The sequence below is a fragment of the Caretta caretta genome, chromosome 4 (genome assembly GCF_965140235.1).
Source record: "Caretta caretta isolate rCarCar2 chromosome 4, rCarCar1.hap1, whole genome shotgun sequence".
Classification (NCBI taxonomy): Eukaryota; Metazoa; Chordata; order Testudines; family Cheloniidae; genus Caretta; species Caretta caretta.
Genome location: NC_134209.1, coordinates 71,814,051 through 71,828,026, shown reverse-complemented (window position 1 = coordinate 71,828,026; position 13,976 = coordinate 71,814,051). Strand labels below are relative to the sequence as shown.

General features: G+C 39.3%; 1 protein-coding gene across 6 annotated transcripts in view; it reads right to left on the bottom strand.

The window, feature by feature from the left end:
• GUCY1A1 (guanylate cyclase 1 soluble subunit alpha 1) overlaps positions 1-13,976 on the bottom strand; it is a 51,262-nt gene that overhangs the window by 17,356 nt on the left and 19,930 nt on the right. For all 6 annotated transcript variants that reach the window (XM_075127762.1, XM_048847469.2, XM_048847475.2 and 3 more), the window contains 2 exons: positions 7,143-7,562; positions 1,402-1,463 (listed from right to left, as the gene is read on the bottom strand). In XM_075127762.1, the coding sequence (XP_074983863.1) occupies positions 1,402-1,463; positions 7,143-7,397 (317 nt within the window). In that variant the 5' untranslated portion in view covers positions 7,398-7,562. The remainder of the gene's footprint in view (positions 1-1,401; positions 1,464-7,142; positions 7,563-13,976) is intronic.

Below are 13,976 nucleotides of genomic sequence, written 5' to 3'. Positions count from 1 at the left end.
ATTCATGTTTTAAGTGGTCTGATCTTGAATTAAATTGTAAGAAATATAGGTCAAATGCTATGGACCTTAATTGACTGAAATTCTCATTGACTTCAGCATTTGTACCTATGGTGACATTTTCTACTTACCTGTACTTGTATTCTATATACTATAATATAATCAGGCATTTATTGAAATTATGCATTTCTCTGAATTAATTTACATTAAAAATGCATGTCAGAAAATATTTCTATTTTACTGATAAATATCAGGGGTAACTCCATTGATTTCAAAATTAGTTAGTTCAGTGGAGTTGCTCCAGATTTGCACAAGACAAGAATTAGGCCCACTGAATTCTCTTGAGGTAATCAGGATTCACTGACAAACTTTGAGCTAAACTAAGGATTATCCTTACCTTAATTTAACCAATACATTTTGAACACATTGTACATATACTGTTCCCTACATTCTGAATCTGAAATACCTGGAAATATATATATCACCATAGTACTGGAAGTGTCTACATTCTTCATTATCATCCGGATTTTTAATAGCTTATTTTTTTTCTCTTTCAGACTAACATTCTAAAAGGAATATAAAATTAAAAATCAAGAAAAAAATAATCCCCATTGATGAACCATTCAGGAAGCAGCAATTAACATATACTATCCAATTGGTTAATTTTGGATTAGTCAGTGTTTGTAAAGTACTTTTAAAATGTAAAATATTATTTATATGCTACACAGGAATTGTATATTGTTGTAGTTAGTAGCAACATTTTCCCCTAATTCAGTATTGTTTTCTCCTGCAGATATAAACAATAAACACTTAAGCCAACATTTTCAAAAATATCCACTAATTCAAGAGGCCTTGCTTTTTGAATAGCCAACTTGAGACACCTTGAGGGGCCTTATCTTTTAGAGATGCTGAGCACAGTTAGCTCCCATTGACTTTGACTGAGGGTATGTCTACACTGCAGTTAAACACCTGCAGATGACTCGTGTCAGCTGACTTGGGCTAGGGGCTGTTTAATTGCAGCATAGGCATTTAGGTTCACGCTAGAGCCCAGATTCTGGTACCCTCTTGCTCTAGCCATAACCCAAACAAACATCTACACTGCGCATATCTGTTGCAGCCTCTGCTAGCTGGGCTCCTATAAACACTCCTGCCTATCCTACCCAAGGGGTGGTCCCTGCACCAATGTTGTTGAATTATCCCTTTAGTTATTTAAGTCAGACAACACCTCTGTAAGTATTTTTAAATAAACTGTTGCACAGAGAAATTAAATGACATGAACAAGACCACACATCAAATCAGTGGTGGAACTGAAAATAGATCTCAGGAATCCTGATTCACCTTCACTAACTACTCCTTTCCACTCTCCTTTACCAAGTGTCATTTACACGAACACATTAAACATACCTGCTTTCTTTTATTTTGTTCTTTGCTAATGTTCTCTGAAGTGCAAGATGTAACCTTTCAAACTGGAAATGAAAAGTGATAAGTTAATTAAAATGTCAGTTGCTTAAAATTGTAGCTGAGGCCTGTCCTGACATGAGCAATTAACACTTAGCAGGAGGTTTCATTTCTTGGAAGACAGAATGGGAAGTAAGCATAGAATGTCTGTGTCAGCTAAGACAAGAGGGAGAACACTCAGAGAACCATTCACAGGAATGTAGGTAAGGAATAGGTAGCGCATGTACAATTCAGGGACAGAGCATGCTGCACTGGGAATTTTTCCTGTAGAGTAATCAAGCCAATTCAAAAACGTGTGATGTAAGGTATATTAATTTGAGTGAGATGTGTAAATGTATGTAAAGGGAGAGAGTTTCTGTATAACTTTGGAGCTGTGATTTACCCTGCATTCACCCCACCACCGCACCCCCGGGTTTGAGTTGGATCAACTCAGCATAGTGTTGCTGTATGCCAAATAAAGGAACCTCAGTGACAAAATCTGGAGTTGAACTGAGTTTTCTGAATCCCAGAGAACTGGATGAAGTGTTCTGGATAAGCCGAGTAGAAAAGGTCTCAGAGGAATCCCAACAAAAAAATGTAATAAAAAGAATTATATTATTATAAAAAGGCTTTATTTGCTTTTTAAGAATTAATATTCCCTTTCAAAGAGTGAAAGTCATTAGAAAAGCATAAAATATCAATTTTTAGAGATTAGTTTATTTTGGTATCTTCAGTTCCAGTAACACTGTAATCAAGTTATCTGTGTCAATGTGCCACTATGGTGGTGTATTCTAAATACTGTGATGTGGCTTTACTTCCATGTTGCTAGATGCTGATAACGAAAACACTGTTTCTAAAATGTAGCTTTTGACATAATCAGCTCTACTTTCTATTGCCATAAATTAAAAATGAAAAAGACTAAACACCATAGCTCAAAACTGCCCTACGAAATGTGGCTGTAAGGATAAGAAAAATAATCATAGAATCATAGAAGATAAGGGTTGGAAAAGACCTCAGGAGATCACCTAGTCCAATCCCCTGCTCAAAGCAGGACCAACCCCAACTAAATCATCCCAGCCAGGGCTTTGTCAAGCTGGGCCTTAAAAATCTCTAAGGATGGAGATTCCACCACCTCCCTAGGTAACCCATTCCAGTGCTTCACCACCCTCCTAGTGAAATAGTTTTTCCTAATTTCCAACCTAGATCCCCCTCACTGCAACTTGAGACCATTGCTCCTTGTTCTGTCATCTGCCATCATTGAGAACAGCCTAGCTCCATCATCTTTGGAGCCCCCCTTCAGGTAGTTGAAGGCTGCTATCAACCCCCCCCCCCCATCTTCTCTTCTGCAGACTAAATAAGCCCAGTTCCCTCAGCCTCTCCTCATAAGTCATGTGCCCCAGCCTCCTAATCATTTTCATTGCCCTCCGCTGGACTCTCTCCAATTTGTCCACATCCTTTCTATAGTGGGGGGCCCAAAATTGAACACCATACTCCAGATGTGGCCTCACCAGTGTTGAATAGAGGGGAATAATCACTTCCCTCGATCTGCTGGCAATGTTCCTACTAATGCCATGTTTTCATATTGCAGTTAACTTTTTCCTAAAAAACTAATTATATTTCTTGTACATCCCACATTGAAGGACAACAGATAGTGCTTCTCTTAAGCAATAACGTTTCTATGGGCATTAAGTGCTGCAATTTTTTTCCTGGCAATTTTAGGAAGTCACGTTAAAGGGGTCAAGATGAAAAGTCATAAAATATAGTTTCCAAAATAACCACCAACCAGTGCCTCAAATAACCTCTACACCCATTTTTGTGATGATAAAATACCTGAGAAAAGAGAACAGTTTTGAATATAGGAATTCCCATAACCCCAGCGTGACTCTGCCCATTCTAAAAAAGGCATCCTAAGGGTGAAATTCTGGTTATTTAAAGAGCCAGGTAAAAAGACTTGGTGAGAATGGCCAACTAGGGTGCCTGAAAGATATAATCCAACCCCGCTCCAGCCCACACTTGCACATACACTCTGCAGTTCCTACTCCAGCCTCCAGTCTGGAACACAGGCCACAGCTCTCTGCACACACCTAATATATGGCTCCAGACCAGTGAATCTGCCCTGTGACTGGATCTATTGACCATGCCCCAGCACCACTCAAAACCCACACCTCCATGGTCCAGCACAGAAAACCACCAGGGAGCATGCTCTCATTTCAGGGTCCCTGTGTGCAGACTCTCTTTGGTCTGGCCTGTCCACATCCAGTGGAAATGTATCAGTTCCACTGTAATTTCCACTTTGTATGCTTCCAGAAGACAGGCCAGGACGGAAGGATACTCTGCTGGAAAAACAAATATCATAAGGAAGGCAAATAGTTTGGTTTTCAAATAAACCCAAATAAACCTCATTTAATCAAGATGTAATTCACATGAGCATATCAACAGGAACAGATTGTGGAGGGCCATCCAACTCTTCACTCAACTCCAAGTACTGTACTCTATCATTAAAAAAAAAAAAAGAATCCAAACAAGCAAGGAAACAAAAAACCCACATGCATTCTCCTTTATCTTGAGACTAAAGAAAAGTTATTTTGGGCCATATTGTGCTCTTGATTCCTATGCATAAGTCTAACCGACGTCAATGGAAGCGACACGTTTTGATCAGGGACACAATCTGGCATTTTGTTTTGAAGTTTTCATATTGAAAAAAGGGTGACATAAGTCACTGTTAGGCAGGGAAGCACAAGGTAATCTAGTAAGAAATAAGCTTTTAAACAAACTTAAATCCATCTAGAAAGGAGGATGATTGGGAAAACAGGCCCTGATCCTGCAGCTGATAGGATGAAAACAGACTGCTGTGCCTGCACAGAGCTCCACTGATTTCAACCACTGTCGACTCCTGTTGTAGTAACCTTGGGCCAGGTCCTCTGCTAGTGCACATGGTCACAGCATTAGTGGAGCTGCGCCCTTTTCACCCAACGAGGATCTGGACTATGGTCTTTCTATATAGAAGAGCTGTGTACACTTACACCATTCTCCAAAAAACAAAAAATCTATTTTGTTAGAGAGAAAGAGTGAGAGCGAGAGAGAGAGAGAGAGAATTAGCAGCAGCAAATTAAAAATAAAATTAGCCAAGCAAAATATGCTTCGGTCACAGACAATGTGTTAACAAATGACTGTGGTGGGACCACTGCGAGAAGGCACTGTGGCCAATACATTTGCCTGCAGAATTTAATTTCCTCTGAATTTATTTTAAGTGATAGATGTCTTTCATGTTACTGCACCAGGCAGAAAGTAAAAGAAGAGAGTCTATTAAAAATTGATAGGCTGAGTATAAGAACTGGAAGAGCTGTGAAAACAGACATACAAATAGAATGAACAACATTCCATCGCTTGCTGCAATGTGTGCTGAATGTCACCAGCCAAGCTAACATAGACACTCAGCACATTAACAATTGAAAATTTATTTCCCCCTATTAAGACTTCATGACAACCAACTTAACCACTGATCACCAACTCCCCATCCACTAGAAGGTCCCAGCATGCACTATACACATGACATCACACCTGTCATGGAACTCAGCCTAAGCCAGACAATTGGACTATGTTTACACTGCAGCTGGGAGTGTGTCTCCCAGCCTGAGTAGACAGACATGCGCTAGCTCTCCTCTAGCTAGCATGCTAAAAATAGCAGTGTGGATGCTGTGGCATGGGTGGTGGCTCAGGATAGCCACTTGAGTCCACGCCCATCCAACTCCCTGGGTCCGATCTTGGGTGACTAGCCCAAGCTGCCACCTATGCTGCAACACCCACGCAAGCTAGCACAAGTCTGTCTATATGGACTGGCAGTCTCCCTCTCATCTGCAGTGCACATATGGCCTTGCAGGTCAAGCAGATGCTTTCTAAAATCTGTTTGGTGCAGGTTCACATAGCTCCTTTCATTGAGTCAAACCCTCAGGACTTAATCCAGTTCTCACTACTATTGAAATCAATGGAGTTTGCCTGTGCATGGACCTCACTATTTGGGCAATGTTTAATTACTTATTTTTAGTATTTAAAACAACTGCTATCAATACTTTTTGAAACCGATATTGTGGCACCTGACTGCTCAGCTAGTTTGAGCAGGGCATCTATATCCTCTATTTCTTTTTGCACTAGGCCTTAAGTTGCACCTGTGAAAATATGTCTTTACTATTTCTGCATGTCACTATTATTTGTATTATTAATTTAGCACGAAAAGAAAAGGAGTACTTGTGGCACCTTAGAGACTAACCTATTTATTTGAGCATAAGCTTTCGTGAGCTACAGCTCACTTCATCGGATGCATAAAGTGGAAAATACAGTGAGGAGATTTATATACACACAGACCATGAAAAAATTGGTGTTTATCATACACATTGTAAGGAGAGTGATCACTTAAGTTGAGCTATTACCAGCAGGAGAGTGGGGTGGGGGGAGAGAAAACCTTTTGAAGTGATAATCAAGGTGGGCCATTTCCAGCACATTTCCAGGAGTTAACAAGAACGCCTGAGGATCAATGGGGGTGGGGGGGAGGAGGAGGAATAAACAAGATTATCACTTCAAAAGGTTTTCTCTCCCCCCACCCCACTCTCCTGCTGGTAATAGCTCAACTTAAGTGATCACTCTCCTTACAATGTGTATGATAAACACCCATTTTTTCATGGTCTGTGTGTATATAAATCTCCTCACTGTATTTTCCACTTTATGCATCCGATGAAGTGAGCTGTATCTCACGAAAGCTTATGCTCAAATAAATTGGTTAGTCTCTAAGGTGCCACAAGTACTCCTTTTCTTTTTGCGAATACAGACTAACACGGCTGCTACTCTGAAACCTGTCATTAATTTAGCACAGACATTCGGGGGGAGGGATAGCTCAGTGGTTTGAGCACTGGCCTGCTAAACCTAGGGTTGTGAGTTCAATCCTTGAGTGGGCCATTTAGGGATCTGGGGCAAAAATTGGGGATTGGTCCTGCTTCAAGCAGGGGGTTGGACTAGATGACCTCCTGAGGTCCCTTCCAACCCTAACCCTCTATGATTCTATGTTCAGTGCAATACAGTAAGAAATGCTTCAAGTAGTTTGGAAGCTAGCTGCTGTAACCCTTAATGAGGCGAGTAGGCCCACTGGTTTCAATACTGCATGTAGGCATCCTGTTGACTTCAGAAGGACTACTTATATGAATAAGCATTACAGGTTTGGGCCCTAAATCAAACACAGACAATACAGTTTAAACAAGCAATATGCCAGAAGGGCCTTCAGTATGGAAATAGCTATTTTGCATTTTTATTAAAAGGATTTATTTACCTATCTGTAGTGGATTATGTGTAATGATTTGCAGAAGAAACATATTTTTAAGGAGTGATTTAAATGAAGTGATGGAGGATGATTAATGTAAAAGGCGAAGGGAGGCCTTTGAAGAGTACCGGGCAGCATGGAAGAAGGGATGAAGCGAAAGAGGCACAATGATTCAAAATGGATTTTGCCACAATTACATCCAGCAGCAGTGGGAGAATGAAGAAATGAGAGCAGAGATGTAGGCAAGGACAGAGGTAGGCAAGGCCCTGAAGGAAAACAAGGAGCTTGAACTTGATTCGAAGACTTACATATACTTTAATGCTTATTTAAAATGCATTCTTTGAACGTTTATCCGTAATCTCTAATAAAATACTATTATCAGTACCCTGTAATCATTTACCTCAGGAAAGAGCAGTTTGCAGATGCTTTCAGCTAATGTGTGCAGATACACCCGGCTTCTACTGGTTTTCCTTTGTGGAAGGTTCCTGTGAGCGTCTTTTTCACTGACTTCTTTGCAGATTGGCAAAGCTGCTCTAGAACTATTTGGCACTTCTCCACATTCCTCCTCATGTTCATCAGATATATGACTTTGGGTCAGTAAGGAGAAAGGACATTCCCCGGTGATCTTCAGGTCTTTCAGTTTGGTACAGAACATAATGTACAAAGTCTCTCTGTCTACTGAGATTAAGAGTGCTTTGCTTTGTGTTTAATTCTCTTCTGCTGACTAACAGTAGAAGCCAGAACAGTAGATGAATGCAATTGCTGTGGAAGATTATTTGTCGTTATAAATCACTGCAGGAACAGATGTAGCTTTATAATCCTACAAAACAAGAGGAAAGAAAAAAAGAGAATCAAAACATGAAAGACTGATAGTGTACACTAATTTAGTTTGCCTTATGGCTATGGGAATGTCAAGTTATGGTAAGGTCAGTCTTACCATAACCCAGAGGCTCTCACCCAAGAAAGAACTTAAGTACATGCCTAACTTTAAGCCCATGAATAATTTCATTGACTTCAACTACTGATGTACTTTATGTGCATGTTGGATTGGGGCCCTGGTAGCTATACCGAAATATATTTTATCTGAACTGTAACTGTGATCATGTTGAAGGAATAGGTCTCTGTTGAAAAACAAACAAAGACACACTGACAACAGTCAGAAAACAAGTTTCATTCCTGTTCAAAAAAACTACCTGAAGTGGAACAATGGGATTTGTTTTTACTAACATGGGAATTTAAGCCTCAGTGCTCTTACTACTCACAGCATCACATTCATATGCGGTGTAAGTATGACAGAGTTGGATGTACTTCTGGAATGTAAGACCTGGATGCCAAGATCCAGCCCCTCAGCTCAGGGCTGTTGTCCTGGCCATGCAGGTAGAAAGGCAAGCTGCAGTGGATGTGGTTTAATTAGGCTGCAACTGTTTTCACTTAACACATCTGGGAATATGCAGCAATACATTGTACGTTGCTGGTCATCTTTCTTTCCTTAATCATTTGAGAGGGCTGCCACCAGCTCTCCCCATTTCCAGTCTGGTCCAAGCCTCTTGCTGCGACCCCACAGTCCTCCCCTCATATGAGGATTAAAGGGGGGTAGGAAAAGGGTGGAATTGTCTCCCATGGAACCAGATTTTAGAAGCCCCAACCCTCCTTTTCCCAGCTTCCTTAAAACTACTTCCAACTCCTGTTTATCACTCAATGATATCCCCTTTGTAACAAGTATATGCCGTACCTGTTACCTCCTAAATTGCAATATCTTGACTTAACCTCCAGACTGGGGGCAGGGTCAGACAATTATGGAATGGGATAGACAAAATTCAAAAAGTTCAAGCTTTATAAACCATTAAAACACAAATTTTCAACATCACATGTCGAAATATAGAAAGTAAATATCCAGAAATCAACAAATCATGCCAGTTTTTACTATTCATTTTAGTCCATTTATAATAAGTCTCATTCAAAAGTCTAAATCACAGGATTTTGACTCTAAAAAGTTCTCAAGCAGCATTCATCTTTCTTTGCCTATCTGTAAACTCTGATTATCATCTATGGAAATATTTTTTCAACCAATTCTATATGTATGGAGAAATCAACATTTACCGACATTTATCCAAAAAAATCTAATCCTTCCAAGCTTGATAATAATGTATGTGCTACGTTGTCAAAAAATGTTTTTTAGGTCTTTGATTATCCTTAAGCACATGCTCCAGTGCTTTGCTGATTCGGGGCCTTACTTTTTAAGAATAATGTTGAATCAGTTTAATATCAATACTGAAGCACTTTGTATAAACACTGTATGAAATACACTAGGGTTTAAGAAAATTTTCTTTTTGAAAAGATCTTTTGGAAAACAATGTAGCATTGAAATACAGTGACCCTTGGAAAGTGGCTCCTGATAATGAAATTCTTCATTTATACACACTGCCTCTGATCAGAAATGAACTGTATGAAAATTTCAAATTCTCAGCTTTTGAAGATTGAAGGGTTGTGTTAATCCCAGTAGCATTTGAACCTATGGCTCCAGTAAGTCTATTCCAAACATGAGGTTGATCTTCTTTCAACTGAAGTCTATATCAAACCCTCATAGATTTTCAAGTGAGAAGAATTGGAGCCTTAATTACTCCAATAATATTAATAAAAATATTATTACTGTACTAATATTTAAATTTCAAAACAGTTTAAGAAAAGGCTGAAGCTTACTCCTAACAAAGGTATTCCTAAGAACTGATTTGTTATTACTATCGCTAAGTACATTATCTTTTTTACAAAAAGAAACTGGATGGCCCTTTGGTACAGTATATCCCCATTTAAAACCACAGTGCACTGAATTAGCCTAACAAAGTAGGGCCAAACCATGAACCTCTACATTGCCTTACACAGAATCAAACCTTTAATGAAAACAAAGTAGGAAACATAGTTCTACAATGTCTTGGCAGACTCATGTACAGTAACATGCCAGCATCCATACACCACCACCTTATAAAAATCACAGAGAGAAATTATAGGAGGACATCATCACATGCATCTTTTACACTCCCAAAACAAACCCCTGAATTCTGACTTCTGCTGGAGAAAATATGGGCAAGTGAGATATCAGGCACTCCTGAAACTGTTAGAAGACAAATTCTAGTCATATGAACATGAAAAGTTACATTATGTATTTGGCACTCAGTTTGGTAGAAGTAAGAAAATGAAGTTTGTTATGTTATGGAAGACACTTCCCTAATTCAAACAATATAGAGATATAGGTATTTAATATACTGACAGTAGCAAGACAATGCATTATCATGCTACTGTTTACTGGGGAAATATCATCAGTTATAATGGGCCTTAAAAAAGTATGAGAAATATGGGACATGGAGTACATCACAGCCTGAATCAGACAGTCCCAATACTTGTTTGAAGAATGATGGTTGCTCACAATACTTGAACACACCCACTGACAACAAATAATAATTTAAAGAGATATGAGGAAACCTGGAAAGTTTCTAGCCCTGTCCTTCCTGCCCAAATCTTGCTCTTACAGAGTGCATCCCAGGACAACGTCTAGTGTTAATTCATGTTCTCCCTCTGTCTCATATTAACTGTCATCATATTTACCTTTGGAAGCAAGTTTAAAATAAAAAAACTCACAGCTCCCAGGATCAAACAACAAACAGTAAATGTGTTGATCATTTGACTCTGTCCAAAATTATACCATGCTATGCAGAGGAAAACACTGATGAAATTATACAGGATATTTACTGCACTGCTCAAAATCTTTTGTTTTTAATACTTTTCAGTATACTTCCATCTATACTTGCCTGTATACCAGGTGACGTGCCTTCCTCTATGCTCACTTGTATTATTTACCTGTGAATTCTTTACTCTAGTAATAAATGTCCATGAAAAATAAATGTTAAGTACAGTGCAATGGATCAACCATACCTTTCAAAAACAGGTTAATATTAAAATTTCCATGAAGAGCAGATGCATGACTACTTGTTAACTAGCATTTAACAAGCACTATTTAATAATCTTATTTCATGCAAATAGGACAAAAATCATAAGCAAACTAGTCTGTAAACCAAAAGATTTATTTTATAATTATGTGGAGTACAGACATATAGTGAAATATGGGGATTTATGGCATCTCTTATCCTCAGTGATTTGAAATTAAGTGAGAGTACTTTGTCTAGTCCCAAGCATCTTAATCAAGTTTCTGTTAAAATACACACAGAGAAGATCCCCCAAACCCACAACAAAAAACATGTTCATCTTTTAAGAACTTTAAAGTATTTGTTTAGTCTCATTTAATCTCATTAAATCTCATATGTATAAAAAAATTAATTGTATTTCTTCATCTGCTTCATCTGCTTTGTTGGTAAGTTACCTTATGAAGCAGATGCAGACTTCACATATCAGGGAAACATTCATTTGTTTTGGGTTGGTGACTGCTTTCAAGCACACAGCAGCTCAACAATTGGAGGATATATTCACATCTGCATACAGTATTCTCAGTGTCAGTAAGAGTGGTTTCAGGTGGACAAGTGCCAGTTGCTGTGTTAGGTACTGCAGATCTTGGAGAAGAGTGTGACCCATGTGATCCCAAACGTGCCCATCTCCTCAATGAGATGTTTGTTAAACCTTTTTGTGTCTTTTCAGTATGAGATTAACTCTCCCATTGAGGTGTTCGATGACACCACACCTTGCCTCCTGCCAATAATCTGGTCCTAATTTTAGCAGAGCAAACACATCAGCCAACCTGCCTTGAGGCAATTGCATTAGTACCTAGAAATCATGAAAAACAATACAAAAATTTAAAAATAGGCCGATAAAATACACTTCATAAACATCAGATCCTCATCTGGTATTAACCAGGGTAGCTCACTGATCCCAAAGGAGCTACAGCGGTTTACACCAGCTAAGAATCTGGCCCAGAAACTTCTTCATACTCACACTATAGAATGGATATCCAATTCAACACTGGCAACACTACATAACCCTATTTTTATATGTCTATAACATACAAAAGAAAACAATATTAAAAGATTGTACAATTTAGCACTCAAAAGCTAGGAAATGCCACAATCAAGTTTGCTTGTGCAGAACTTGGAGAGAGTTGAGAATCTATCCTTGAGTGTCCTCATTCCTTGCACAGAACTCTCATTAGCATCAAGAAGAGTTTGGCATACAGGCATTTTATGGGTACATATAACATAATCATGATTCCTAGATGAAGGGCAGAATACAGCCTTTAAAAAGCATAATATCTATTCTATATCATGTGTAGTACACAGAGGTTTAGATTCTGGCCAGCGTCCACACTGGCACCATACTCCACAAGGACTGGGACTGTATTATTAAATGTAAAGAAATGTGATGAATCCGCTAAGCAGAAAAATGCTATCTGCCTCCTGGCTGCCCTGTGACCCTCCAGGATGGACACATAGATGCAGGCCCCCTGTCTTGACCAATATGGGGAGGGACAGAAACTCTATAAAAGACTCTGACCCAAGAACTTGCTGCATGATGAGCCAATAGCAAAATAAAGATGCCGACTACAGGGAAGAAGTTGCTGAGGAACCACATGGCAAGCAGGGAACAGGCTGCAGCAGAAGCTGGACAACCAAATGCAGAGCAGACTGTGATGGGCAGATTCTGCTACCAGATTCAGGGTTCTGCAGAACCTGCAGGGAAACAGCAGAGACTAGGTATGGGACCTGCAGCCAGATGACTGAGCAGGGAGGGGGCCTGGTGGCTAGCTCAGGCTCTTAAATATACAGGCTCCAGAAAAAGTCTATTGCAGACAAAGTGCCTTCAACACTGGAGATTAGTCTGAGAAGTGGTCAGTGTTTTGTGACCAGGTGTTGGATACATAAGAAGGGCTTACTGACCTTGTACAGGACAATTACATTCAGCCAGGGAGTATGTTGGGGGAGGGGAGAGGAGGTGTATAGCATAGCTGCCACTGTTGTTGAAGCATTCCCTTATAAGAAGCTGTGCAGAAAATGCTGCCACAGTAGCTGTGAACAATGTAAAGGGGTCCCCCGATGAGACACACCATGGACTGATTTTATCCAGGAAACCTGCAAGTTTGCTACTGTTAGCAGGGCACTGGACTGGAGACGCATCCCAGGCACTAAGGCAAGCCTCCCAAACCTTTTATTGGTCTGCAAGGTATTTGTATCCTTGCAAGTCCTAGTAAAATATCCCTTGGCATTTCTTGCCTAATAAAATATCCCTTCATTTTAGCCACATGTCTGAGTACTTACTGAGATCCACCAGGGCTGGTGACTATAGGACCTAACAACTGAAGCACTTTCAAGGCTTGCCTCCAAGGCATGGTACATCTGTTGCTACTGAATACCTTAAGAGGTTGGTGTGCCACAGTACTAAGCAGTCATAATAATTACTGAAATATTTCAGTGATTACAAACTAATATTTCAAAACATCAATAGTGAAATTTAACATTCATGGGATTACCATTACTTTAAAAGTCTTAATGACTTCCTGCAATAATGAAACCATATTATGAAATCCAAATTAAATACTGAACATCATCCCAGTTACTCCCCTGCTTGATATCTCACTCTGAGCCACAAGAAAGACCTTCTCTCAGTCTAGTGTGATAGCTCCTCCTAATTTTTAATATTTTATTCTTTTTAAAAATCTGTTACGTCAGAGAAAACAGGACCAATAATTCTGCTACTGCAAAATTAGCCAGCTGTCCAGCCACGAGATAGACCATAAGGGGAAGAAAAAACATTGGAGGTGGAGGGAGGGTTTGGGGATAGGGAGTTTCCTAAATCAGATTCTTCCACCACAACTCATGCTGAGTAGCACCTTAGTCCTCAGTGGTTCCATTGCAATCAATGTGAAATGAGGGCTCCATAAAATACATGAGTAGACTTTAAAAATCACAGATGTGTACATTTTAAAGATAAAATGAAGGGCTTTGTACCTAACATGTGACTTATGTTTCTGCTGCATGAATAGTTGATTAACTATTAATATAAGAGAACAAAGATGCATATCATGATTTATCAGTCAGTCTTCTCAGAGATGGACCCAACCCAAATCCAAGTTTCAAAACACCACTGAACTTTGGGAAATTGTATTTTCATACTTCTAAGTGAAATACATAGACTTATATGTAATATTTTCCTCTTATTCTCTGGATTTGCAATCTGTCAAAATGCAATAAAGCTTTTAACTGAATAATTGTAATGAATAATAATGGGGAGTCAAAGA